Raw genomic sequence first — 27723 nt, forward strand, 5'->3', positions numbered from 1 at the left:
GAATGTGTGTGTGTGTATGTGTGCGTGTGTGTATGAGTGTATGTGTGTGTTTGGGTGTGTGTGTGTGTGTGTATGGGTGTGTGTATGAGTGTGTGTGTATGTGTGTGTGTGTATGGGTGTGTGTGTGTGTAAGATTTCAAGGAGCAGGTGGGAAGTTCTATAGGGCCTCCTGGTACCATCCCCGCATTTGCACAAATGAATCAGTATCCCTTTGTCCTGTGGCTTATTTGAGGAAGTCACAAATGCTCATACTTGTTGGAGAGGAACGGGTGTTTGAGCGGCCATGGAAGAGCTTCTGGCGCCAAAGGCGCTGGGCCTGTGCGTCAGGCGGCTTCTCTGACCGGAGAAGCGTGTGGGTGCCGGAGGCCGTGTGCTGTCCCCTCCGGGCGCGGCTGTCCGCCCGTAACACGCCCTGCTCTCTTCTCTTCCAGGGGCGCAGGAGGTTCTCATTGACCCAGGTACTCTGCTGCGCTGTGCTTCTCCGGCGTGCTGTGCTTCTCCGCGTGCTTGCTTTTCTCCGCGTGCTGTCCCCGTGGTGTGAGTGAGCGGGGACAGTGTCTGAGGGCGGATCGGCGGGGCATTCTGATTTAAGTCGCTTTAAATCAGAACTGTTACCCCTGATTGTGCTTGGTCCCCGTGGATGGCCGGCCGCTGGTGCTGCCTGTGCGGGAGGCTCCCGCCCGCTCGCATGGCTGCGCGGATGCCCGCACGGTGCCTGCCGGGCGCTTTGGATGCACGGACATGCTGTCCGGGGGCTCCGGACTGACTATGCCCTGCCCCGTGCCCCGCTCCTCCCAGCCTGCGTGTGTCTCAGTGTGTGCTCCTGGCTCCGGAAGACAGGCTGCTTTCTTTTTCTTCCTCAGAGCCCGGTTTGCCTGCCCCCTCTTCACACCTCCTGTGATTAATCTCTTCGATTGCAGTGCCCAATTATTTTATACCGCGCTCTGTGATTGTCTGGCTTAATCCGAAGCAATGACAAAGGCTGTAATAAACACCCGGGACCTGCCTGCCTTTGGGGACTGCCTGCCTTACACACGCTCGTGGCCCAGACCTGGAGCCCGTCTCCTCGTGTCTCTTGATTCTGACAGAACTCGCTTCGGGTTATTTTGTTGAGCCTCGTGCTGCCTCCTTTCTCCCTGCTGGTTCCTCCTGATTAGGCTGCGGGTCGTGGAGAGGAAGAGAAACTCCTGCTTTGCCTCCAAGAGACGTGCGCTGCTGGCGGAAAAGCCACTCGGAAAGCCCAGAGCAGGCTGTGCGGCCCGGGTTGGGGGCGGGGGTGACTCTGTGGGCTCGGGGCTCCTTGTCGGGATGAGGACGTTCTGAGGCTGAGGATGGTGATGGCGGAGCAGCTCAGGACGTAGTAAAACCCACTGGCTTGTACACTTTAAATGTGTGAATGGTATTAAAGCAGCTTAAAAAAAAAAAAAAAAAAAAGGCGCCCACACAGTCCCTTCACACAGTAAATGCAAATTGCTACCTAACTATACTCGTTTTTCAGAGCCCTGTGCAGCTTCCCATGTTCTAACTTCAGAATGCTATTAAAAACCTCGCTGTGTCTGGAGCAGGCTTCGTCCTTCATCTATTGATAGGGTGCATCGTGTTAATTGATCTTGGCCTCTTCACCCAGCCTTACGTTCCTGAGATGGGTACACGTGGTCATGCTGCACAGGCTCCTTGCCGGCTTTAGTTTGCTGCAGAGTGTTTTGTGGAGGACTTTTCCAGTTCAGTTAAGGTTACTGGGGTTGGTTTTATAACCATGACGAGGTCCATCCCGGAGAATGCTCCGTGTCCGCCTGAGGACAGCGTGTGCCCGCTGTTGCTGGGGGCGGGGAGGGGGGCGCTGTTGGTGTCTGCTGGCTCTACTCATTTTTCTGGGTCAAGAATTCAGTTTCACTTTGTACTTTCCCGTCCCAGCCCTGGAACCAGACAGTTGTCTAAGATGTTTCAGTTCATTTTCTTGGAGAATGGTATTTAGAAACTAAAATCTTGGCATTAAAATGCTTATTTTAAAAAAAGTGTTGTTTATCAAATTTATTTTAGAGAGAGGAAGGGGAGGGATAGAATCATCGGTGTTTCTCATTGGCTGCCTTCTGCATGCAACCCAGGCATGCACCCTGACCGGGAATCAAACCTGGGACCTCTTGGTTCCCGGGTCGATGCTCAACCACTGAGCACACCGGCCAGGCTGAGATGCTTCTCGCTCTGAGGGTCGTGGCTTCTAGGCCGTGAGAAGGTGACACGTTGTCTCCAGATCCAGCCCCCAGGCCCAGGGTTCCCGTCTTCCAGTTTTACCTAGACCGCCTCCTCCTTCAGCAGTGAGACCTCTGGCTCCTGCGATGACCGCACAGTTGCTCGTCCCTCAGCCCTGCCTCCGTAGACAGCGGCTCCGGGGTTGCCAGTTGGCGTCAGTGTAGGAACAGCATCCAAGTGGAATCCAGGGTTGTCTGCGGTGCTTCTTGTCTCTGCCGCGGATAAACACACAAGGCCGCTCGTCAGAAGTTCCTTAACCCTCCCTGTGGTGTCATATGTTATTCCTCTGAATGTAGTTAATGGCTCCTGTGTGTAAGCCAGCAGAGGGTCCCCTGTCTTTATTGGCTGATACTTTTTACCACATAGAAGTCAACAGGCTTCCAAAAGTCAAAGCTAGGAAAGAGGCCACCCAGAGCGGGGTCACCCCTGTTCTCCCTCCCACCCCACTTGAGGCGATTCATCTTTTTATTTTACTTATTTATTTTTAAAAATACATTCTATTGATTTTTTACAGAGAGGAAGAGAGAGGGATAGAGAGTTAGAAACATTCCATAGAGGACACGTATCGTGAGCTGGTTAACATCTGATGTGATGCCCGGTGGGGAGACTGTTCTGGGGAGCATGTGAGCGATGCGGACTTTGCAGACGGTTCATTGCTCGCATTTCAGCAGACGGTGTGTGTGATCTGTGTGTGCCCCGCTGTTAGACTCACAGGAAGTGAGGCTGAGAAGCACAAGATTCTTTCTCTCCCTTCTCTCGCTGTGCAGGGGCCCTCACCACCAACGGCATAAACCCCGACACCAGCGCCGAGATCGGCCGCGCCAAGAACTGCCTGAGCCCCGAGGACATCATCGACAAGTACAAGGAGGCCATCTCCTACTACGGCAAGGTGGGCGCGCGTCTCCGGGAGCAGCGCCGCTAGGCCCGTCTGGCTCCCGGCGGCAGAGCGGAGAGCCTGCGGTCTCTCTCAGAGCCCAGGCCGGGCTCCCTGTGCATGTACACCAGTCACAGGCGCCTCCAGGGAGCAGAGCGCTCAGAGCCGTCTGCTGCTGGGAGATAGCGGTGGGCAGCGGGTAGGTCTCCGAGCAGCGTCGTGGCTGCCGGGGACTGCGGCCCCGAAGTGCCGGGGGTACAGGCAGCTGTGACACGGGCAGGACCGCGCTCTCGCACCCGAGGGCAGGCCCTGCGGTGGGTCCGCTTCGCCCGGAGCCTGAATAGAGCTGAGCGTGCCCAGAGCACCGTGCCGCTGAGAGCTGAGGTGTCCTCTCCGGGGGAGAGGCTTTCCTGCGGGGCACAGGGCCCGAGAGAAAGGAGTGGATCCGGAGTACGGCAGCCCCGGGGCCCCCCACACCTGGCGGGGTCAGCATCCACCCGGCACGGACTCCCGTGCTCTCCTTCACGACGGCGCTTCCGGTGGTTCTAACCGGGGCAGATGGTGCACACACGGCCAGCTGCAATGGCAGCCTCATTCTGTTCATGGAAAACTGGTCCTCGTCTCTTCTCACCCCAGTTTTTTTTGGTCCTCGTGCGTGTGATACAGCTAGGAAGAGAAAATCTATGCTGTGCCTTTCCCCAGCTGTGTTTTATTTGTTTGCTTCATTTTCCTCTTTCCTCCTTTCCTGCTCACCTCCTCCTCCTCCAGAGGCGGGCCTTTCCGAGCCCCAGACACCGGTGAGAGCTGCCCTGGAGGCTGGCCCATTGACAGCGACATAAAACATACCGGTGCCCTTCCGGGATTTGATTGTATTGGATTTGTACACACGCACATACATGCACACATACATGAGGCTGCCTCCCTTTTCTGAGGGAGAAGCACCGCCATGGCTTTCAGTCGCTGAGGTGGCAGCGAAGTCCTCGCCCGCTTTCCCGGAGGCGCGAAGTGAGCTCACAGGCCTTTCCTGTCTCCATCCCCCCCCCCCCCCCCCCCCAGGGTTGCAGAAGCAGCGCCAAGTACCTGGGAAAGAGCATCAGAGAGAGGAAGCCCTTTAAGTGGAGGATGGATACAATAGTACAGGGAGCTGGGGTTTTTGCAACAAAGTAACGTGAGTGAACTCGGCGGCCTAAGCAGCAGGAGTGAGAGTCTAAGTGTTTTAGAGAGGGGAGGTGGAAGTGAGGAGAGTAGCAGAGTAACCATTGATAACATTGTGAAGTTTGGTAACACCCAGCTCTGTGGCTGGATCGGTTGTATCAGTTGTAAATATGCAAACATTTACACGGGCATCTAGATCCCCTCCTTTGGTCCCCTCGGGGGCAGACATTGTGACACAGATTCTGCCCCCTTGGGGAGGATATATGCTGGTTGCTGTGGGGGACTGACGGAGGCCCTCTCTCCCCGCAGTACAAGAATGCCGGAGTGATTGAGCTGGAAGCGTGCGTCAAAGCTGTGCGTGTCCTGGCCATTCAGAAGCGGAGCATGGAGGCTTCTGAATTTCTCCAGAATGCCGTCTACATTAACCTCCGACAGGTGGGTGCCAAGGCCCCCCTCCCCCCACACCTTTCCCCTCCCCCGAAGCAGAGTGAATGCTGGTCTCTGGACCTTAGTCACCACTGGTCTGTCCACACTCTGCTGGGATTCAGGGTGGCGTGGGGAAGACTTGGGGGTCAGAACTGGCCATCCTGAGTGTGGTTATTGTGCCTCTTCTTTAAAAAAAAATATTTTCATTGATTTCCGAGAGGAAGGGAGAGGGAGAGAGAGATAGAAACATCAATGATGAGGGAGAATCATTGGTCAGCTGCTTCCTGCATGCTCACTACTAGGAACTGAGCCTGCAACCCGGGCATGTGCCCTGATCAGGAATCGAACCTTTACCTGGTTCATAAGTCAACGTTCAACCCCTGAGCCATACCAGCCAGGCATGCTGCTGCTGTATGCTAATTTTTATTTCACTTTCCAAGTCCAGGACTCGCTCTCCTTCCAAGTTTTTAATTTTTGCTTGGAGAAGCAGCTTCGCCTCTGACCAGCATTGCGACCTTTCCCCTGACAATTGTCACGTGTGACGCAGCTGCCATTGTCGCCCTGTCTGGGTTGTTACCTTTCTCCACTTGGAGGTTGCGTCTTCCTCACACAGCAGCTTCTCAGTCCTGCCTCTATGGAACCTGGTGTGTTTTTATTTTTATTTATTTATTTATTTATTTATTTAAAAATATATTTTATTGATATTTCACAGAGAGGAGGAAGGGAGAGAGATAGAGAGCTAGAAACGTCGATGAGAGAGAAACATCGACCAGCTGCCTCTTGCACACCCCCTACTGGGGATGTGCCCGCAACCAATGTACATGCCCTTGACCGGAATCGAACCTGGGACCTTTCAGTCCGCAGACCGATGCTCTACCACTGAGCCAAACCGGCTTCGGCCTGGGTGTGCTTTTAATCAGACACCATCACGAGGACATTTTGTTACGGTTGCTAATGCCAAACCACAGAATTGCTAGCCTAGCTAAGTTGGATTTCCGTGGTGGGCCCAGACTGAAATGCTGCGCTGTTTACTTAAAACGTGGGAACTGGCTGCTGTTTGGAAGGCTCTCTGGCTGTTTGCGTGATCCTCACGTTGAACACTAGGGGGCAGCAGAGACCCGCCAGAGGGACGGCACCAGGCTCTCTGAGGCCAGCGTGGTGGCCGGTGCTGAGGTGGGGTGAATGTTGTTCCCGCATCACGCTCGGCTTTAGTTGGCTCGCCGCGATGTTGCTTGCCAGATGAGCAGACAGCAAACTAATGAGTCCTGCTGGGATTTTACAGAAACGAAGTAGAGGGCTGCAGCTTTTCTGAAATCGCACCGAGTGTTCCTGACCGACCGAGTGTTGCTTGTTGCGAATCTGCATTTTAGGGAGGACAGCATCCGCTCCTTCCTGGCATTGTTACCACTTCTAAATAACGGAATAGTGCCCATGAAGGGCCTGGCACATGGGGAATGCCCACAGTGGGCAGTGGGCCCTGGAGGTGCAGGGCGAGCTGGGTGGGCTCCTGGCCTGGCCTGCCAGGGAAGGCACTGGTGCTCCATGTCCAAGGGTGTGTCTGAGAGGGGCTGACGGGCCCTGAACGGTGACGTGGGAATCCTGTCTGGCAGCTGCAAATGTCTGGAGGGAGGGGGTAGAGGAAGCTGGCAGGAAGACACTGAGGTCCCTGAGAGCTAATGGGGCCCACGTGAGGCGTGGCAGTGGCGTGGCGGGGCGGCGGGGCGGGGTGGGGAGAGGACGGGGTCGGGCCGGAAGGAGAGCAGCTGGCAGGGAGCCACACAGTGCCCCCCTCCTCACAGAGCTCCTGGGGCGGGTGGTGGGCCGGGCGGCAGCCGGAGAAGCGCCTCCTTGGGCACGTGGCCTGGAGGGGGCGGGTGGGCCCGGGGTGACCCCTCAGGCTGTGCCTGGTGCTTCCTGGCTGTGCGGCTGGCACAGACTATTAATTCCCCTCTGAGCTTCCTATTTCCTGGCTAACTCATGGGATTGCTGCAGGGATGGAACAGGCGCGCTGTGTTTGCTGGCACAGAGCTCTGCCTAAGACACAGACGCCGTCACCCCACAGGGTGGTCAGAGCATCTGGTTGGGTCTGGGGCTGGGAGCCTGGCCGGAGGCTTCCTCTCAGGCCGCTGTGCTGACAGCCACCGGGTCACCGGCTCTGCCTGCTGTGCGGGCCGAGCTTTGTATCTGCCGAGAGCCCCTGCCCACATCCCGTGTCTGATGAAGGAGCTCGAAGCCGACGCTGTGTGTCGTGTGTGTGTGTGTGTGTGTGTGTGTGTGTGTCTATGTGTATGTGTAAGTATGTGTACGTCTGTAAGTACATTCGTACGGCGCGTATGTGTGCACATGTGTGTATGTGTCTATGTACTCGTGTGTATATGTGTATGTGCACGTGTAAGTATGTGCACGTCTGTAAGTACATGCGTGTGATGCGTATGTGTGCACATGTGTATGCGTACACGTGTATGCGCATGTATGTGTCTATGTACTCGTGTGTGTGTGTGTGTGTGTGTGTATCCTGTGCAGCAGATGTCTTTGTCCTGGGAGCATGGGCCTCTCCCACAGAGGGACGGTTAGCTCCAGGTCAGTGCCTCAGAGGGACAGGGCTTCTGCCCACTAGCTCCACTGCTGTCCTGCCGCCCTGCGGGCACCGGCTCCCGCCCGGCGTCTCACCGTGCCGCTGTTTTATGAGTGTGTGTGTGTCTTAAAGCCGCCTTCTTCCTCCCTCCAGCTCTCCGAGGAGGAGAAGATCCAGCGCTACAGCGTCCTCTCCGAGCTCTACGAGCTCATCGGCTTCCGCCGCAAGTCCGCCTTCTTCAAGCGCGTGGCCGCCATGCAGTGCGTGGCGCCCAGCATCGCCGAGCCCGGCTGGCGGGCCTGCTACAAGCTGCTGCTGGAGACGCTGCCCGGCTACAGCCTGTCGCTGGACCCGCAGGACTTCAGCAGAGGTACCGGCCTGGCTCCCTTGCCCTGCTGCGTCCGGGCGAGCAGCGGCCGCTGTGTCCGGGCCGGAGGGTCCCTGCTGGGGCCGGGGCCCGAGGTCTCGGGGCGCGGGCTCCGTGCGGACGGGTGTGAGCCACGGGGCCGTATTTACAGAGACGGCCGCGGCCAGGCTGCCGTGTGGACTCTCGTTCGCCGTATCCCTGGCTGAGAGCACAAGACATCTAACATTTCTTTTTCTTTTTGGCCAAAATTACTTCAAAACATTTCCCCCAAATCCTTTGACAGGAGGGTCCTGGGCTTCGCAGAGTGCACGGGAGGTGGACCGGGAGGGGCGGGAGCCCGCGAAGGGGAAAGCGTCCACTGAGGAGTGAGCCGCAGGGCGGGCGGCGGGCCTTGTCAGGTGGCCTTCGGGAGCGAGGGGACATGAGGCCCAGGGCGCATGCTGGCCGGCCCCGTGGCCAGTGGGTCCCCCCGGATCGGCCCTGCTCTCAGGGCTCCTCTGCGCTGCCGTATGGGGGGAGTTTCGATCCCTGTGCCCGCCTTTTCCTGGGCAGGGGTCCCGTTTCCCGGGGGCTCTCAGGAGGGAGGGGGCGGGGCGGGGAGTGCTGGAAGGCGTAGCTGACGTGATACACTCGCCCGTTGTGAGCTTCTCAAACAGGAGGGTGTGGAGAATTTGACTGCTGTGTCCTCTGTTGCAAATCTGTCTTAAAAATAAAAAGATTAAAGTTTTTATAGGGAGCAGTTTGACTCACATAGAAATGACAACTCACAACTATTCAGTGTTAAGGAAGTTTATACTCTGTCTTACTCATAATTGCCTGTGGTAGGAAGTGGATCATTATCTATTATATTTAAACAAAAATCAGCAAAGTGGTATTTGTCGAGTCCTAAAGCGAGAAAGCCTTCTCCGTACGGCAGTGTTGAGGTTATTTAAATTGGATCCTTTTGAATTTATGGCAAGGTGAGTCACGACATCAATCTCAGCATCTCAGTCCTTCTTAAAGGGGCTTGTTTTGCTCCGTTGATGTGGCTCAGTGGTTGAACGTTGACCTATGAACCAGGAGGTCACAGTTTGATTCTGGTCAGGACACAGGCCCGGGTTGTGAGCTTGATCCCCAGTGTGGGGCGTGCAGGAGGCAGCTGATCAATGATTCTGTCTTCTTGATTTTTTTCTCTTTCTCCCTCCCCCTTCCTCTCTGAAATCAATAAAAATATTGATTTCAAGGCCCTTGCTTCGTGTCAGTGTTGGGTTCTAGCTTCTGCTGACAACGTGGAAATAGTCCAGGGCCTTGTTTTCTCTCCTTGGGTCACATCTGCTTGGTTTATGCCTTTCCTCCCATTTGTCCTCCGTTGAGGTGTTTTACAGCTGGTCCCAGAACGCCTGTCCTTTCCCTGCACACACAGTCTGCGTGTCTGTAAAAGAGCCTGTCTCTCAGCAGGCATCCCACCCAACCCTCAAGCGGGCTAAGTACCAGCTGTGTGCCAGCTTCCTGCCGGGCAGCTCAGGTCCCTGGGTGGGGAAGACAGTACTGGCTCACAGGGAAGCTGAGGACAGACAAACAAACAGGGAGCTCCCAGGGGCCTCACTGCTCCTGCCAGGTAACCCCCTGGTGGCTGCCCATTGCCGTGGGGACACAGCAGGCTGGGCCACCGTGCGGGCGGGACAGAGGGCGAGGAGGCTTCTGGGGGCAGTGAGGGAGGAACCTGGGATGGAGCATTAAGCCCTTCCCCCAACTTTTCTCCAAGCCCCTCGGTCTGCACCCACTACACTGCAGGCTGACCTGTGGGTTGGGTTCAGGGACCCCTGTCTTCTTCACGAAGGATTTGAAGGTGGAGGAAACCTAAGACGAGCAGTTGTTGCCCGAAAGAGAATGGAATGAATCAGTCTGAAGTTCTGTGATCTTAAAGGGGTCCTTTCCATGTCCTGGCCAGTTGCTCAGTGGTGAGAGCGTTGGCCCGGGGACTGACAGGTCCCAGGTTCAGTTCTGGTCCATGGCAGGCTCAATCCCTGGCTTCGGAAGGTGTGGGGCAAGTGCTGGAGGCAACCAGTGTGTCTCTCTCACATTGATGTTTCTCTAAACTCTGTCTCTCCCCCTCCCTTCCAGTCTCTAAAAAAAAAAAAAAAAAAAAAATCAATGGGAAAAATATCCTCCGTAAGGATTACAAACAAAACAAAAAAAGAGCCCCTTTCACTAGCTGTGCAGACAGTCCCCCACCTTCAATGTCGCACTGACTCACTCGGGGGGGTGGCCCCGTGAGTGTGCTGCTGGCCTGTTTCTAATGTATCTGCTGTGCTGTCCGTCGGTTCTGCTTCAGAGAAACACCGTGCTTTTTCATGTCGTGTCCTTGGGTGTCGGTGGCAAAGCCCACCAAGTATCAGTGTTCTGCTGAAGACACAAAAAGTATGCCCAGCACTCAAGTACATGCTATCGGAAATGTAATCTGCCCAACCTGGATATAATGATCTCAGAATGGGTTATTTAAAGAATTGTCTCTTTGCGGAAGAAAGTGTAATGTAAATTATGTAATGCGTGAACAAAAAGTGCCCCTGAGTGCCCGCCCCGTGCCCGCCCTGCGCCCTCTCTGACCCTGTGTCTGTGGCTTTGGCGGCAGGCACGCACCGAGGCTGGGCCGCTGTGCAGATGCGCCTGCTCCACGAGCTGGTCTACGCCTCCCGGAGGATGGGGAACCCTGCCCTGTCCGTCAGGCACCTGTCCTTCCTGCTGCAGACCATGCTGGACTTCCTGTCGGATCAAGGTGAGTGCTTCATTTTTTTCAAGCAGCTAGGTGTGAGGGTCCCGGGCTGGGATTCTGGCTGAGCCCGGTGACTGGTCCCACGGCCTGGCGACGATGGAGGCGCAGTGTCCGCTACAATCTCTCCCTGGCCCCAGCGCTCCCAGCAGCACGCCGGCACACACGTCGGCCAGATGTGTTAATATGAAACGCGCCTTTGGCCGTGTTTGCTGTTCCTGATAGCGCCATGGTGACCGCTGCAGGCCCCCCACCTCCTGCGCGGAGAGATTGTACCGGAGAGGGCTTGCCGGTCAGCGCTGTGAGCGTGGTTGTTGCCGTTGCCGCCTGTTGCCAGATGGCCTCCTGAAGGACAGCTCTAAGGCCCGGCCGGCAGCAGTGCTGCCCATCCAGTGTGTGCGCAGTGCGGCCTCCCTGGTTAATGTGTGTTTTCTGAGTCACATACAAAGCCGGAGACGGTTTCCTGTTTGGGTACTAATCGTATCTCTCGTGTGTGAAACTCTCAGCAGTCCTCCGAGCGCTCCCCTGCCTCCCGCCCGTGGCTGTGTGAGGGAGGCAGGCCGCAACTCGCCGGTCACTCAGGCAACGCCGAGTCGAGGGCCCCGGGGCGTGCACACAGCTCAGTGAAACCCACCGGTGCCATACCGCCTGGGGGCGGGCCGCGGGGCCGAGAGTGCGGGTGCCTCCCGGAAGGGAGCGCTTGTTTGTGGAATAAAGCTGAGGGTGTCAGGGAACCCCCTTTGGGCATCTGTGACAGGTCCCCTTAGCTTACCGCGGGGTTTGCAGGTGTTGCTGAGGGCCCGTGCAGCACCGTGTTACAGAGACTGGCTTCAGCCATCACGGCGACTCTAACAGCGGGTGAGGCTCCTCCACGTGACCCGTAGCGGCCACTGGGACTTCTTGAAGCTGCCACGTTTTTGCTTGCTCCCTGGTGGTGGGGTGATGACATTTTTCATTTCTCTGAAGGAAAAAAGAAACCGCTCATTGAGCTTGGAAAGTTTCAGAACAGCCTTCCATCACAAAGGGCTTTGCTTATGGAAGAGGAAGAAGTGCCCCTTTGTCAGTGACAACAAAGCCGCGCAAACTGCTGCATCCGTCAGCGTTCAGAATGCACACGTACACAAAATGCATGCACAATGCACATGTGCACGCCAACACAATGCATACGCGAGCACACACGATGCGTATGTACACGCACATAATGCGTGTGTACTGTGAAAGAGGAAATCCGCTCACCCCACTTTGTCAGGACGGCTTTGTCAGGGCGGCTGCTGGAGGGGAGGGAGACTGAGCTCAGCTCCGAACTCAAGGACGCTCGGACGCAGAGCCCGCAGCAGGGGAGGGAGGCGCCGGTGGAAAATTACCGAGCGGAGACATCAGGGCCAGGGGGCTGGGGCCGAGCTGTCCTAACAGGGTCCTTGTGAAGGCGGCCAAGGACTTGGCCTCAAGGGCGGGATGAGGAAGTGGATCGGATGCCTGGTGATTAGATGTCAGGGTGGGGGGGGCTTGGTGAACTGATGTAGCGGCTCTCGCTACAGCTGCCCCAGGCAGGCCAAGGACAGCTGAGGCCGGGCCCAGTCAGAAAGGCACCGAGGAGCCCGCCTGCAGTTGGTGAAGGGGGGTGTCTCTGAGTGCTTACACGTGTCCCCACACACATGACATATGACAGGGGTTTGGCTGTGTGCTGCCGGGTCCATGGGCCCTTGGCAGGCACCTGGGCAGGCGGCTGGGAAGGGATGGTGGGTGTGGAGGCGGCGAGGACCAGCTGGAGCCGCCAGGCGGAGTGGGACCCCGGGGGTGGAGGGCATCGTGCTGGCTTCTCAGCCGCTCCCCAGCCCCTCGCCTCAGCTTTGATGGGGTTCCTGCCCGAGAGGTGGTACCCTGGCTGCTGTGCCCGCCCGGCCCGGCAGAGGAGAGGCAGGCCGGTGCCCCCTCCCGCGGGGCCTGAGCACCGGCTGCCGTCCTGTGTCTTCCGGTCCCTGGGAAGTGGATTCAGGTGTGGCTTTTGGCTGGAGCAGCCGGCACAGCGGGGAAGCCTGGGCCTGGGTTTGGGCTTGTCCGCCTTCAGGAGCGGGAGCTCCGTCTGCACTGGGAACAGCAGGTGTCTCTCTTCCTTCTCGCTGGCATGTTTGATGTTTCACTTCTGGTTTTAACACAGGGGCAGCTCTGTGTGTGTTTGCTGTGGCATGCCCATGCCCACAGGCCTGGATGAGCTAGACAGGAAAATCCCGACCACGTCCTCCCCCCACCCCCTCTGGACACGCACAGCGGGAGAGGAGTCTCGGTGTCCCTGAGCACCCTGTTCTGTGGGGAACAGTTTTCCCCAAACAGATCTGTGACTTGCCACCCACGGAGGTTTCTCGTGGTTTGTAGAATTACACACATGGAAAGTCATGTCTCAGGGTACGAGCCGGGTCCCCTTTAGGCACAGGTTTAGTAAAGGCTTTATTGTTCATTAACTAACTCTCACCTGCCCATGGTGCGTCCACTCTGTGAAGCTGGGAAGGAAATGGCATGGAGGAGACCTGGGCCTCAGGACTCAGACCGGAAACCATTTGTTTTGTGTGTGAAGTGCTTTTATTGAAAAGCAACGCCCGAGGCTGGTGGGGAGTCTGAGCTTGCTGGTGCCACTTGCCAGCAGGAGGCCACAGGAGGCGGGCTGTGCGGAGGCTGGAGGAGGGTGTGAAACAGGCGGCTGGGCGTGGCGAGGGGGCGCCTGGAGGGGGGGCGGGGCTAGATCCTTCCAGCCGCAGTGTGCTCCTCTGTACAGTGGGGACAGGGGCTTCCGGGACTAGTTATGGAGGTGACGCATGCGAAGGGCCTGCCGGGGGCCAGCCTGTAGCCAGTCCTCTTAAATGCCAGCTGCTCCTAAGCCCAGCCCAGGACAGCTGTGGGGACCCCCCACCCCCAACCACAGCGTGGGCCCTCCGAGTTCCTCCTACACCACAGTCTTTTTTTTTTTTTTAAACTATTTTTTACTTAAAAAAAAATATATATATTTTATTGATTTTTTTACAGAGAGAAAGAGAGAGGGATAGAGAGTTAGAAACATCGATGAGAGAGAAACATCGATCAGCTGCCTCTTGCACACCCCCTACTGGGGATGTGCCCGCAACCAAGGTACATGCCCTTGCCTGAAATCGAACTCGGGACCTTTCAGTCCGCAGGCCAACGCTCTGTCCCCTGAGCCAAACCGGTTTCGGCTACACCAGAGCCTTTACTCACGTGGAACGCTTAGGATCCCTGCTTTTCCTTACCCAGCTGCTGTGGAGATTCAATCACAGTGTTTGCTTTACTTTATTTGATTGTATAAATAATGTACGCTCCTCTTAGGAGTCTCGGAAGACGTCAGCGGAGGAGGAAGCTATGCATGGCTGCGCACACCATGGCATTGCCGTGCATTTCTGAGCGTTGTTTGCTCTTCTTTTAAGAATGGGATCATTTTAAAATTGAATTTACTCACAGATAGAATTTTGCATCCTGGCTTTCCACAGAACATAGCAGGCGTTTCCCACCTGATGGCAGAGCTTGGTAAGCGTCACTTCAGCGGGTGCCCGAGTGTGCATCCTGTCCCCGTGCTCCCCTCCCCTCGCCGTGCCGCCTAACCGGGCGCGGACTCTGAGTGTGAGCACGTCTTCCTTCCTCCTCTGGAGACCCTGGACTCGTTCCGAGGCGGCGCTTACCGGGGGACGAGACAGGCGGCCGCTGGCCCGGAAGCATCGCGGTTCTTTGCGGCAGATCGTGTTTGTGTGAAGAGAACGAGGGACACATGAATCCCCTGCTGCACTGGAATGGCTGCTGATCGCGGCCCTGAGGGGTCGCTGTGTAGACCCAGTGAGCCACAGGTGCCGGCAGGGCCACGGAGGCGTCCGCGTTCTGCTGGGACAGGCGCTGGTTCCGGTCAGGGAGGGCGTGTCCACCTGCTGGCCTGGCAGGTCGCTCCTCAGTGTGCTCCTCTGTACAGTGGGGACCTGAATTCTCGAATATCGTTGTGCAGATGAATGCAGACTCCTGGGCCAGGCCGGGCCGGGCCGGGCATGTGCTTGGACTGGCGACTGCTGGACGGGGCCTGGCTCCGGAGAGGGAGGCCAGCTCTGCCCCGGCCCGCCTGCTGGCTGGTTTGGGACATGCAGTGCCGAGGACGGGAACACCGTTTCCCGGCATCGCAGGCCCAGCCAGAGCAGCTGGCCGTGCCGCTAACCACGTCCAACAGAGCTGCCGCCTCCTCTTGTCCCTCGTGGCCGCCGCCCCTCGTCGCTGCCAGAGATGGGCACATTGAGCCCCAGGGTTTGGGTTCAAATGCTTCCTTTTGCTTAAATAAATGAAGAGCTTCCCACACTGGCTTTGGCCTCGCCTTTGCTTTATTTCTGTTTTCTCCTCAGAAAAGAAAGACGTGACGCAGAGCCTGGAGAGCTACACGTCCAAGTGCCCTGGGACGATGGAGCCCATCACCCTCCCCGACGGCCTCCACCTGCCGCCCGTGCCCCTCACCAAGCTGCCCATCGTCAGGTAGGGGCGCCGGCCTCGGCCCTGGTCGTCAGCACAGACCTCTGGCCCCGTCTCTGTTGGTCTCTTGTCTCCTCGGACCTCACCAGCACGCCTAGCAAGGGAAAGGGGTGTCCCTGGATGAGAGGACGGCCAGCGTGTCACGGAGCCGGGTTTCTGGGCTGCCCGGGGGCCTCTGCCAGGGGCTGCTACACCCAGATCAGCCGCTCCTCCCGGGTTCAAGCCAGGACGGCCCACCGGGAGTGTGAGCACCTGGTTCCGTCCCCGCAGGCCTCTCCTCCCGCCATGAGCGTGCACATAGAGCCAGCCCAGGCCATACTGCCCAGTCGCGTGGGGTGTGCACACGGCATCGCGGATTCCTGAAGGCGCTGTGAGCGGAGCGGAGCGGAGGTGCCATTGACAGAAAGCCAGCGGGCCTGCCATTGGCCGGGGGCGGGGGGAGGGACACGGATGGTGGTTTTTATGCACCAACATTGAACTCCTTCAGCTCGGTGAGAGCTCTGCAGTTAATGAGGCCGTTTTATCGATGAGGATCAAAACCCTCCAGTCAGAACGAGCTTCGAGTTGCTTTGAGTGGCTTCGGTGCTTTTAAAACGTAAACTCTTAGGTTAATGATGCCGTCGGAGGAAGGATTCCAGGCATTTATTCAGAAGGGGCCCGGAGGCCATGCTCATTAGGGGGTTTTCCTCGTCATCGGAAACGGGCAGAGCCGGCAGCCCAGACACAGCCAGGCGGCGGCTCCCACGGCCCCGCCGGGTCCTCCGTGGCCCGGCCCTTCGCCTCCCTCGGGGTGTCTGAAGTTCGCGAGACGTGTGCAGCAGCGTTCGGGGGCCTGAGGGGGTGGTCCCTCACTAGCCCGGCTGGGTTTGTGCCCCCTCCGGCCGTCTCAGCCGTGTGCCGCGGGCTGAGGGGCGGGCGCTCCACACCATCCCGAGGTGGCCCAAGGTGGCCGGGTTCCGTCACGCCCGTCTGCAGAGCTGCCCGCCGGTCTCGGGTGTTTCTGCGGGAGTCAGGTGGACGGAGTGAGAAGCAGGGCAGCGAGGGGAGCTCTTTCCTGGTGGCCCCTCTCTACCCGTTCAGATCACTTTCCTGGTTAGGGTTCCACCGTTGCCTTCACGGCCCCAATTAGCAGCAGCATGCTGAGGCGTCAGGTTTTAAAATGTCAACAGCCTCTGAAGTCTCTAAAAATACTCCCCGCCTTGGACGTCTTGTCCCTGGGAGTCTGCTTCCCGGCTGGTGGCAGCTTCGAAGAACAAACGCACTGTGTCGGTTCTCAGCGCCTCACGCCTGTTCTTCCCGGGCACGTTCCTAAGGAGACGCTGCTCACTGCGGTTGTGAATGAATGAATGGCTGGCCCACTTTACCTCTGGCTGACCACGCCCTCCAAGTCACTTTGCATATTTTATTATTAGTTTCTTGTTGTTTTCATCCTCACCAGAGGATATTTTTTCATTGATTCTTACTTTTCTTCTTCTTCTTCTTCTTCTTCTTCTTCTTCTTCTTTTTTTTACAGAGAGTGAAAGGGAGATAGGTGAGGGGGAAGAGAAAGAGAGAGAGAGAGAGAAACATCCATGGGAGAGCCAGGTGGACTGGTTGCCTCCCCAAAGCACGCTGACCAGGGCTGGGGGTCTAGCCCTGACCGGAATGGATGGGCAGGCGGGGTGTAAGGAGGGAGAACATGGCAGTGGTTGCAGGGCCTGGATATGCGCAGGCTCAATGGGTTAATGCGCCTGTGGCTCCCGCGGGCCGGCCGATGGGAGCGTGGGCATTGCACCCGTCCCAGCAGGAAAAGCGGGAGGCACAGCCAGGCTGACGGAGACCAGTCATTCCCTGCAGCAGAGCAGCAGAGCTGGTGACTTCGCTGCGGGCCTGGGGTGAGCGATCAGGGCTGCCCTCCTGTCTGCTGTGGGGGTGCTTGCAGGAAGGAGAGAGGCAGCGAGAGAGGGAACCGGAGGGGGGCCGCTCGAGCCCTCCCAGCAGCCGGAGGGGCTCACTGGGCTTCACAGACACGGGCCGAGTCTGGGGCCGGCCCGGCCCTGCCCATGGCACACACAGCTGCGCGGTGCAGTTCAGGCTTCAGCCGGCCTGCGGACCCCGGGTGCTGCCTGGGCCCTCCGACTGCAGAGCCAGCGCCCCGCCCGGGAGGGTCCGGCCACCGTGTGCAGCATCCGCCCCGCCCCGCAGGACCGGAGCAGTTTTCCCCTCAGTGTGTCCGCTGTGGGGTGACGGTTCTGACGCAGCCTGCGGTGTGGTGTTTCCGCCGAACTCAGCCAACGAGGCAGTGACGCGTCTCTGCTCCGTTTGAACGCAGGCACGTGAAGCTGCTGGACCTCCCCGCCAGCCTCCGGCCGCAGAAGATGAAGAGCCTGCTGGGCCAGAGCATGTCCGCCAAGAGCCCCTTCATCTACTCGCCCATCATCGCCCACAGCCGCGGGGAGGAGCGGAGCAAGAAGATCGGTACGGCTGGCCCGGCTCTGAGCTCCCCGCGCCTGCCACACGCAGCGTGTCGTGGTGGCCAGGCCGTCACGCGTGTGCGGGCATCTGCACAGAGCGGTCCCCCTCTCGGCTCACCAGGTCGCTGCCTCCGCCTGGCAGTGGCCGTAGATCTGCTTTTAAAATCGTGTCACGAAAGGGGGCACTGGGGGAGTGTAGAAGCCAGACGCCTCTGTTAGCGGAGACGCGGGCGGCTGCAGCAGGCCCCAGCCAGGTCGGTGGTGACAGCCAGGGCATCTCCTTTGTCCCCTGGCTCCCATCACAGCGGGAAGCACCTGCCCCCCGGCGGAGGATGCACTCAGCGGGGGAGGCAAGCTTCCTCCTGGCATGAGACAGGCTGCAGCAGAACACATGTCGTTGGTTGCAGACCCGCGGGTAGGAAATGCACTTTCCATTCTGTGCCTGCTGTCTCTCTGGTAAAATGCTCATCAGGTGGAGGTTTGAAGAACCCCATCTTTACGCCACACTGCCAGTCTCCAGGAGCGAGTCTCTTGTGTGACGGCGGGGTTGTGTGATTGACACCCCCTTCTGCCAGCTGTGGGCCGGGGCCGCTCAGCGCCTCCAGGCTGCGCGTGGGGCTTTGCCCCGTGGCCTCCGAGGCCCTCTCCGGCTTTGGCACTCTTCTTTCAGGAAGGGTTTGGTGTGGTCTCTCTTACAGGGCACCTGATTAGGCCAGGCCACCTGGGGTATTCCCCCTTTTGATGGACCCGAAGTCAACCAGTTGGAGGCCTTAGTCAGTCTGCTTGTTACCGAGCAGAACCCCATCCTCCTGTTCGCACTCAGGGGAGAGGCTCTCCCAGGACTCCTGCCCAGGCCGGGCGTCATCTCAGAACTCTGCCTCTGCAGCCCCTGGGGGTGGGTAGCCAGGAGAAGACACTGTGTAACGGAGGGGAGCGGGGGGAGCAAGCCGTGTGTCACTTAGCCGGCCGCGGGCCCGGGGGGCTGTGAGGCTGGCGGCTCCGCGCCCAGCCCGGTGCTGTCGGGACTGGTTCTGTGAGGCCGCATTTGGCTTGATGGCGAGAATCAGCCTCTGCCGACAGCAAGAAATACCTGTCACGTGGCACCCAAGTGGCGATGGGACCTGCTCTGGTTCCGAGAAAGCCCGTGGAGAAACCAGCTTTGGTTGGTTACCTCATGAGGATAGTTCTGCCCTCTGCACTCTGGAGAAAGGCATTTCCAGAGGAAGCCATGTTAAATCTGCGGAGAACCAGCTAACAAAGGGCCCCGTGTGTGTGCTTCCAGATTTCCAGTGGGTGCAGGGGGACGTGTGCGAAGTGCAGCTGATGGTCTACAACCCCATGCCCTTTGAACTCCGCGTTGAGAACATGGTATGTATCACCAATCTTCGACCCTACAGGCTAACTGCCACCTTACCATGAAGATGTGTTTTTTACCTAATACTAGGTGTACCGGTTAATAATGGCAGATTTTGTAATGAAAGAAAACACGGTAATTTCAAGAGAAACACAAGTGCTTTATTCAAAGTAACGTCCATCGCTAGCTACACATTTCCCCATCTTTCAGGGAATTTGTGGGTACCGTCCCAATAGAACTTTTCTTGTTTTGAGGCAAACCATTCAAAGACCCAATTTCCCACTTCTTCCTGTGTTTTGAGTGCTGCTTCGGTGGCACACGCACTGTCTGAGCAGCACTTCAAAACACACGAAGTGGAAAATTATTTGTTTTCCGTAGCGATCAGTATTAACGGTTTCACCTGGTTTGATGAGCTCATAATACACCACACCTTCCTGATCCCACCAAACGCAGAGCATTGTCTTCTGTTTTGGCCTTGCAGTCAATGTTGATGGTTGACCTGGATCAACCCGTGATTCTGTGCGTTTGGGATTCTCAAGATAAACCCACTTTTCATCGCCAGTCACAATTTGATGCAAAAAAGACTTTCTTTCGCGCCGTTGAAGTAACATTTTACTGATGACTTTTCGGTTTTCCATTTGTCTTTCGTTCAGTTGATATGGCTCCCATTTTCCTTCTTTTAAAATCTTCCCCATTGCTTGTAAATGATTGGAAATTGTTTACTGAGCAACGTGTAATCTTTCTGCAAGTTGTTTTTGAGTTTGACACGCATCTTCATCGAATAATGCTTGTCATGGTTGGTCTTTAACTTTTTCGGTTGACCTGGACATTCTTTGTCTTTCACATGGAAATCATCACTTTTAAAGCGTTTAAACCAGCGTTCACAAGTATCTTGAGATGGAGCATGTTCACCCATAAGCTTCCCGAAGTTTATGATAACTTTTTCTTCAAAATAATGAATTAAAACTTCCCCCAAATGCTCTCTTTTTGGCACAAAATTTGACATTTGTAATGTTAACACCTTCAGCAAATTTGACATATGAAGTATTGAAGTTTGCTGTCAATACAACAAAATAGCACACATATCAAATCGAATCTATATCAACATAGGTGTAACTCCACCTTTTGAAAAAAATCCGCATTATTAACTGTACACATATTACTTGAGGACACATCCTGTGCTGGGTCAGGTTTTGTATTTGCTTCATTGGCTGGTCAGCTTCTTGTGAGTGGAGATCACACCTTCTCTTTCCCGGGTCCCTGGTGCCTGGTGCTTGGTCAGCGGGCAGAGACCCCTCTGATTTGGACACACCTCGCATCTAGCTGCTTGGAAATCAGACTTGAAATAGTCTCCTTGAGGTTTGGGTGCGACAGCCACAGGTCACGGGCTGCTGCGTGGTCTTGAGTGACCGAGGCTGAGCGAGGGGTGGCGTGCTCAGCCCGCTCCTGGGGCTTCTCCCAGCCCGGAGACCAGGTGCCGGGCCTCGCCCGGGCGCCCCAGCTCTCCGGGGCCGGTGTCTGCGGGAAGTGCCGCCTGACTCCATGTGGGAGGGGCTTTGTCCTGCTGTCCAGGCTGATCTCAGCGACCCCGGGCCGAGCCCACTGCGCAGGTCCCCGGGCGCCGCTCTCAGAGGCCTGCAGAGGAGGGTTGAGACACTCGGAGTTTTCCGACTCACGTTCAGGGCCCGGGGCAGGAGCTTCGTGTGGGTGTCTGGCTGAGCGCCCATGCCTCGGCCAGGCCCGGACCCCTGCGGTCATGTGGTCAGGGCTGCGGTGCGGGGTGCATGGGGGCCGCAGGGCCCGTGCAGTCAGCGAGGGATGGCGACACGAGGCTGAGAGCGGCAGGTGAGTCAGAGTCCCAGGCGGCGGGCGCTATTTATAGTGACGCTCAGGCCTTCAGCACGGGCACAGTTTTCTGAAATCTGTGCGTTCTTAGAGCGGCCGCTGCATGTTGAGCTGACAGTGCTGAGGCTGTTAGAGGCGGACCTCCAGGGTGCCGCCCCCGTGGTACAGGAACGGCTGGCCTACTGCTTGGCTTGTGACCAGGCCTCTCCAGGGACTGTCTGTCCCTTGGCAAACAGGGAATGATAGTTGTTTAGAGAATCCCTCCCAAAGTGGTCAGTGTATCATTTGCCTCCTGCTTTTTCTTACACAGGTTTTATCTTTAAAAAAGTAGCTTTCAATAAAAAATTGGGAAGAACAAAGACTAAAATAAAAATTACCACTAGGAGCCTTGGCTGGTGTGGCTCAGCAGTTAGCATCGGCTGGTGCACCACAGGGTCTCAGGTTCTCCCTGTCAAGGGCATGTAGCTGGGTCGAAGGTTCAGTCCGAAGCCCAGGTGTGCAGGAGGTAACCAATCAGTGTGTCTCCACCCACATTTCTGTCTGTCTCTGTCTCCCTCCAGTCTACTCTCTCTAAAAAACAAAAAAAAACACACACAAAAAAACCAAAACAACAAAACAAAACAAAACCCTAGGAGGTAGCCCTCCAGTCATGGTCAGGTTTTAAAAAATTAAGTCATGAAATACCTGCAACATAGGCCATGTTACAGGGAATAACAAGCATTCACATAGCACCGTCCTCGTTTGGAAAACGCTGACAGCTGGCCGTGTTTGCGTTCGCTGTTTTAAAGAGAAACACGTGCTGCTCTGTCTCACCTGGAGGCAACAGCCTCTCAATGGTTTCCGTTCCGCTCCTGGATGACATCTGTTCTGTGCGTGGCTGGCTCGTTCACTCTCTGCTCCAACCCGCACAGGTGTGCCCGCTGCCACGAGGGTCTCCTGGTGCTTTCTGTAGACAGAGGCAGGACATCTGTGCATGCATGTACAGTAGACTCAAACTCCCACATGTACATATGTGAACACACAGACGTGCACCGACACACATGTACAAAGACACACGACCACATGCACATATATGCATGTACACACAGCCTTGTGTGCCCATATGTGTCTACACACATGCACACACAGACATGAACATCTACATGTATCTACATGTATGTATATCCATAAGTCCTCTCCTGTCTTCCTCTATTGCACCTCTATGTCCCTTCTTCCAGCGGGAGGACTGGCTTACAACATCATCACGTTCTTCTAGGCATATGGTTGGCAAACTGCGGCTCGTGAGCCACATGCGGCTCTTTGGCCCCTTGAGTGTGGCTCTTCCACAAAATACCACGGCCTGGGAGAATCTATGTCGAAGAAGTGGCGTTAGAAGTTTAAGTTTAAAAAATGTGGCTCCCAAAAGAAATTTCCATCTTTGTACTGTTGATATTTGGCTCTGTGGACTAATGAGTTTGCGATCACTGTTCTAAGCTATTACAGAAATACCTTTTCTTTTTTAAAATGACGAGCTGGCCACTTCACTAAATGCCCTTAGTTTTTTCACTTGGATTCCGTAGGGCCACAGCTGTGTGTGTGTGTGTGAATAACTGTCTGTGTGCCTTCTATTTCCGTTTCTTGCTTCAGTGCACTGGGGCATGTCAGTACAATGCTGGGCAGTCCAGAACTGACATCCTGCATAGTTTCCAGTCGTGGGGCAGCTCCGTAAGGACAGGGACTCGGTCTCGTTCACTGTCAAGCGGGTGCCTGGTACTTACAGAAACGAGCTGAGGATTCACAGACTCTGGATGGCTTATTTCCCCGCTTTGTATGTTTTTCTCTTGTGTTTATATTCCCATTTGGCAAAACCACAAAACCAAATGAGGGCAGAAAAATGGCCGCCGGGGCTAATTCCAGGCGGGCTTTGTTCAGGCGCACACGCTGCTTCCGTTCCCGCTGTTCCACGTGAGCCCCTTTCGCCATCTCCAGGGCCTCCGATTCCGTGCGAGCCTTTCCCTGGGGGCCGCCCGGCCGCCCCCCGCTGCTCCGAGCTGGGCGCCTGAGGGTCTGGGCTGCGGTACTCACGTCCCTCCCTTGTTCCAGGGCCTCCTCACGAGTGGCGTGGAGTTCGAGTCTCTCCCTGCGGCCCTTTCCCTCCCGGCCGAGTCCGGTCTTTACCCGGTGACGCTTGTCGGGGTCCCCCAGACGACGGGGACCATTTCAGTGAACGGTAAGGGAACTTCTCCGATCCTATCGGGCCGCTCTGCGGCCCTGCCCCGCGTAGCCTGTCAGCGGTCAGCAGTGTCCTAGTCCTGACCACCAGGCACTGCTCATTGCGTTCCACAGGGAACACGGTTTATAACACGGCCTCAGAATGCCAGGAGCCATTCTGTTTATTTTATTTTAAAATAATTTTTTATTGATTTCAGAGTGGGAGAGAGAGAGGCATAAATGATGAGAGAGAATCACAGATTGGCTGCCTCCTGCACTCACCCTCCTGAGGATCGAGCTCACAACCCAGGCCTGTGCCCTGACTGGGAATTGAACCATGACCTACTGGTTCATAGGTCTACGCTCAACCACTGAGCCATGCTGGCTAGGCCCAAAGCCATTTTATTTATTTATTTAGAAAAAATATTTTTATTGATTTCAGAAAGGAAGGGAGAGGGAGAGAGAGAAACATCAACAATAAGAGAGAATCGTTGATTCGCTACCTCCTGCATACCTCCTACTGGGTATCGGGCCCACACCCTGGGCATGTGCCCTTGACTGGAATCGAACCCGGGACCCTGAGTCAAACCAGCTAGGGCGTCAAAAGCCATTTTAGCCTAAATCAGTGGATAGAGCGTCAAACTTCGGACTGAAGGGTCCCAGGTTCAATGCCAGTCAAGGACCTGTACCTTGGTTGTGGGCACAACCCCAGTGGGGGGTGTGCAGGAGGCAGCTGATCAATGTTTCTCTCTCATCGATGTTTCTAATTCTCTATCCCTCTCCCTTTCTGTAAAAAATTGAAGATATATATATATAAAAGCCATTTTACAGCTTGAACAACTCCAAGTGCTTATGTAGCCAAGGGAGTTTTTTCTTTTGTTGTGGAAGTTGAGCTGCTCCCAGGTTGTTGTTTCGTCCACAATTAGCAGGTCTTGTGTGGCAGTGATGATGACAGTAATTGGCTCTGGAGCTTAGACTTGGAATTCTTTTTCAAATACTTAAGTCATGTTATGTCCTGGAAAGGATGCTGGCTCTCACTCACACTTCATAGACAACTGCATGTGAAAAGCACGCCAGGAAAGGGACAAGATGTCACTAAATTGTGCAGAGAGCCCAGTGTATAGAGACCTCACATGCACATGCTCACTGGGCGTGGGCCGCCTGGTAAGGTGGGTGTGCGGGTGCTGTGATCAGCTCCGCCTCCGGGGGGAAGCTGTGGGGCCCGTGGGTGGGGCTGGTGGGTGACGGGCCTGGACCTCAGCTGGGCTTGCACTGTTCCCACTCGGGGGGCTGCCCTCAGGCCTGGGACTGGAAGCCCCTCCCTTTCCCCCAGGTTACCACACCACCGTCTTCGGCGTCTTCAGCGACTGTCTGCTGGACAAGCTCCCGGGAATAAAGACCAACGGCTCCACAGTGGAAGTCATTCCTGCTCTGCCCAGACTGCAGATCAGCACGTCTCTGCCCAGGTGGGCTTGGCTTTGCCGAGCTTTGGGCCAGACTGTGGGATGGAAGCTCCCTGTGGCGCGTAAAAGCCACTCTCCGGTCTGCCGGGTCCTCTGTGGCCGATCCACCCTCCTGTTCTCGGTGGTGGGGCTGAGTTCTCTGCTCAAAGCCCGGGTTTCCTGTCCCCAGTTCTGAAATTCTTAAGTGCGGTGACATGAATACTTCTAAACGCATTGGTTCTCTTCTTCCTTTTTACCATGTACTGTTGTTATCACCATTTTCTTAGGTCTGCACACTCCTTGCAACCTGCCTCTGGGGACGAAATATCCACGCACGTGTCCGTCCAGCTTTACAACGGAGAGACCCAGCAGCTTGCCATCACGCTGGAGAACATCGGAGTGGAGCCCTTGGAGAAGCTGGAAGTCACCTCCAGAGTCCTCACCTCCAAAGGTGGGTGCTCCCGCAGGTTCGCCCTCCGCAGTGCTGTCGTCTCTGTTCGCAGAAGACACGAGTCTCTGTGCTGTGCTCGGAGCTTCCGGAAGCTTCTCCCTCCACCTGCTGCCCTCGGGAACTCGGTATTCTAGTCACGTGTGAGGAGCGCACGCAGGAGGCTGAGCGGGGAGGACGCACCCTGTCCCCGCCCGCCTTTCTGTCGGAGACCCTCAGGAATGCAGGGGCGTTTGCAGGCTCGCACCTGTCACCTGCAGCCAGGGTTTCCTGAGAGGGTCTAGCGCCTGGACCCTATGCACCCCTCTGATGGGCTCTCCGTGGGCCACAGCTCGGCAGGCCAAGGCACAGGGCATCCCCGTGAGGGTGCTGGAGGGTGGGCTCTGCAGTAGGAGCCAGTAGCACGCGTGTGCATGTGTGAGCTTGTGCCAGCGCACTCCTTGTGGAAAGTCACAGGGAACCCGCTCAGTGGTTGCAAAAGTGGCTTCAAGCTTGGCGCCTCTCTCCCCCTCACACCCGGGCGATGGCCTCCCAGCGCCCAGGGCCCTGGCACTCTCTCGATCCTTTGATCTGTCACGTTTGACGTGGTTTGCACTTTTCCTGGCTCTTCGAGAACGCATCAGAACTTCCCAGCGGGATCCGTGAGCCCGTCACCTCTGTCACGCTGTCGTCAGCGCCCTGTTGTCATTGCAGAAAAGCTGTACGGCGACTTCCTGAGCTGGAAGCTGGAGGAAGCCCTGGCCCAGTTCCCCCTGCGGCCCGGCCAGGTGGCCACGCTCACCGTCAGCATCCAGGCGAAGCTGGACTTCTCGTGCCAGGAGAACCTCCTCCAGGACCTCAGCGACGGTGAGTGCTCCCCGTGCCCATGAGCACTCCGCGGCCCGGGAGCACCGCGCCGCCCCCCCTGCCTGCCACGCACGCACGCACACACGCACTGGAGCCTCCTGGGCGCCGCGCTGCCCGTGGGCGTTCCCGTTCGTCCGAGAGCACACGGGCTCCTCGGAAAGCTCGGCGCTCGCACCCTCTCTGTGCCGTGCTCGGGGCCAGGAGGGCATCCTGAGCTGGTGGAGCGGAACGACGGTGCTCTCCCTCAGAGTCTGGCGATTTCTAGGAGAAATCTAGAGAACACGGGACTTTATATTTGGGAATATCTGGTTACGGATAAGATCCCATGGATTAATTATGTCCCCTTATGAAGCGTGCATTCAGACAGTCACGTGGCGGCATTGTGGGCGTGTTAGTCAGCTCTGCCGTAACAAAGGGCCGCCGACAGCGTGGCTGTACACAGGACTGATTCCTCACGGCTCTGGAGGCTGGGCGTCTGGGAGCAGGGGCTGGCGCGGCTGGGTTCTGGCGAGGGGCCTTCTGGCCCGCAGATGCCTGCCTGACCCCCATGCCCTCACGTGTCGGAGAGGGCACTCTGGTGTCTGTTGTAAGGGCTCCAGCGTGTGGGCTTCGGCTCCACTCAGGGCCCCTGTAGCCTAAGGGATCAGCAGGCACAGAGGCCTGACCCTCTCGAGGGAAGTGAGTTTTCCCTTCAGAGGCCAGATGTCTCTCTCGCTCTCTGGAACTGAACGTGGTCTCCCGCCAGCCTCTCCCAGCCTTCCTGGTTAGTTATGGGTTTTGTCTTATTAATTCATTTCCTTACCGCTTGCTGAGGGCTCATGACCTGCGTGAGTGGCGCCAGCTGCCGTGGGGGTCCAGAGGGGGGTGACGAGGACTCTGCCTTCATGGGGTTGGTAGTCCTGGAGCCGGAGTCACACACATCGCTGGAGTAGTTGTAGCGGGCTTTGTGGATGCTGGCCGGAGCCGGGCACTGAGAACGTACTGTGTGTGCACGACTCATTCGTGCTCCCAGACAGTCCCACGGGCCGTGTGCTCCCGCCGCTCCGCTCCAGGGCTGAGGCACTCCGGCTCCGAGAGGGACCTGGCGAGGCCATGCGTCCGGATGGGGAGGTGGGCCGTCAGGCCTCCGGGTCTGATCTCCACCCCCGTCCCTGGCAGCAGCTTGTGCTCCTGGGTCTGGGCTGCAGGCGGGGAGCGGGTTCTGGGGTCACACGTTCCAGGGGAGCATTCCAGGAGAGCAATACGGAAGAGGATGCCTGCGACCGGAGACAGAGCCCGCGCGGAGGGGGGATGGCGGGGAGAGTTTGGTGGAAGGGCCTGGATTCAGTTCCTGGTGAGGCTGCGCTGTTTCCAGCTGCCCTTCCCTCCACGTGTCATCCTTTGGGGTCCCGCCCAACGAGTTCCGGGATCAGCGTCAGTGTCCTGCCTCCTCGGGGGACACTCAACGCCAGGGTCTTCCCCCCCTGGCCCTGCGGCGGCGTCAGAGGCCCCGCTCACACCCTCGGCCTCCGGGTCCAGTCTCTTCTGGAACCTGCAGGCCCCTCTGGGGAACTCGGTGCTGCTGTGTCTCCGCAGCTTCTCCAGCTGCGGGGGTGGGTTCTCGCTCCCGGGGCACCACCGGAGCGCAGGGGCGCAGAGGCTGGCTCTCCCCTCTCACTGTCCATTTCTGAGTGAGCTCCCCCCTCCACCAGCCGCCCCCTCACCGCTCTGTCCTCACCTTTCAGATGGGATCAGCGTGAGCGGCTTCCCCCTGAGCAGCCCCTTCCGCCAAGTCGTGAGGCCGCGCGTGGAGAGCAAGGCCTCGAACCCGCCCGAGGGCAGCAAGCCGGGGGACCCGGGCCACACGAAGGTGAGCTGCCCGCACGCGTGCCGCCGGCCAGGTGCTGGCTGCTTCTCCGGAAGGGAGGCCGTGGGCGTGCGCGGTGGTGTTCGAGGACCGTGTTTGTGGATGTGGTTTCTTGGTGCTCCGGGGGCCGACTCACTGCCGTGGGATCTGGGAATGGGGGTTCAACCAGGGCGGGCCCTGAGTGGAGCAGGCTGCGTCTTGCCTCTTCTTCATTAAAAAAACGTATTTACTGCATTATTATTCCCCGTTCAGAGGTTGATCCCGAAAACTTTTCTTATTTCTGTGGCACCTCCTCCCCCTCATTGGTTTCCAGACACTTAGGCAGCCAGAGGCACGTGCGGTAGCTGGGGGTGCAGTGCGAGGTTGGGGTGCGTGGGGGCCTCCGGACAAGCAGAGG

General features: G+C 57.2%; 1 protein-coding gene across 6 annotated transcripts in view; it reads left to right on the forward strand.

Moving 5' to 3' along the window:
* The window catches only part of TRAPPC9 (trafficking protein particle complex subunit 9), a 132939-nt gene that overhangs the window by 18143 nt on the left and 87073 nt on the right, over positions 1–27723 (forward strand). For 5 of the 6 annotated variants that reach the window (XM_045581280.1, XM_045581283.1, XM_036437493.2 and 2 more), the window contains 13 exons: positions 432–458; positions 3018–3139; positions 4589–4714; positions 7434–7650; positions 10259–10402; positions 14779–14905; positions 17214–17359; positions 18638–18723; positions 22637–22763; positions 24078–24210; positions 24474–24637; positions 25328–25480; positions 27205–27329. In XM_045581280.1, the coding sequence (XP_045437236.1) occupies positions 432–458; positions 3018–3139; positions 4589–4714; positions 7434–7650; positions 10259–10402; positions 14779–14905; positions 17214–17359; positions 18638–18723; positions 22637–22763; positions 24078–24210; positions 24474–24637; positions 25328–25480; positions 27205–27329 (1697 nt within the window). The remainder of the gene's footprint in view (positions 1–431; positions 459–3017; positions 3140–4588; positions 4715–7433; positions 7651–10258; positions 10403–14778; positions 14906–17213; positions 17360–18637; positions 18724–22636; positions 22764–24077; positions 24211–24473; positions 24638–25327; positions 25481–27204; positions 27330–27723) is intronic. The other variant, XM_036437495.2, reaches the window with a different exon arrangement.

The sequence above is a fragment of the Pipistrellus kuhlii genome, unplaced genomic scaffold (assembly GCF_014108245.1).
Source record: "Pipistrellus kuhlii isolate mPipKuh1 unplaced genomic scaffold, mPipKuh1.p scaffold_m20_p_14, whole genome shotgun sequence".
Taxonomy (NCBI): domain Eukaryota; kingdom Metazoa; phylum Chordata; class Mammalia; order Chiroptera; family Vespertilionidae; genus Pipistrellus; species Pipistrellus kuhlii.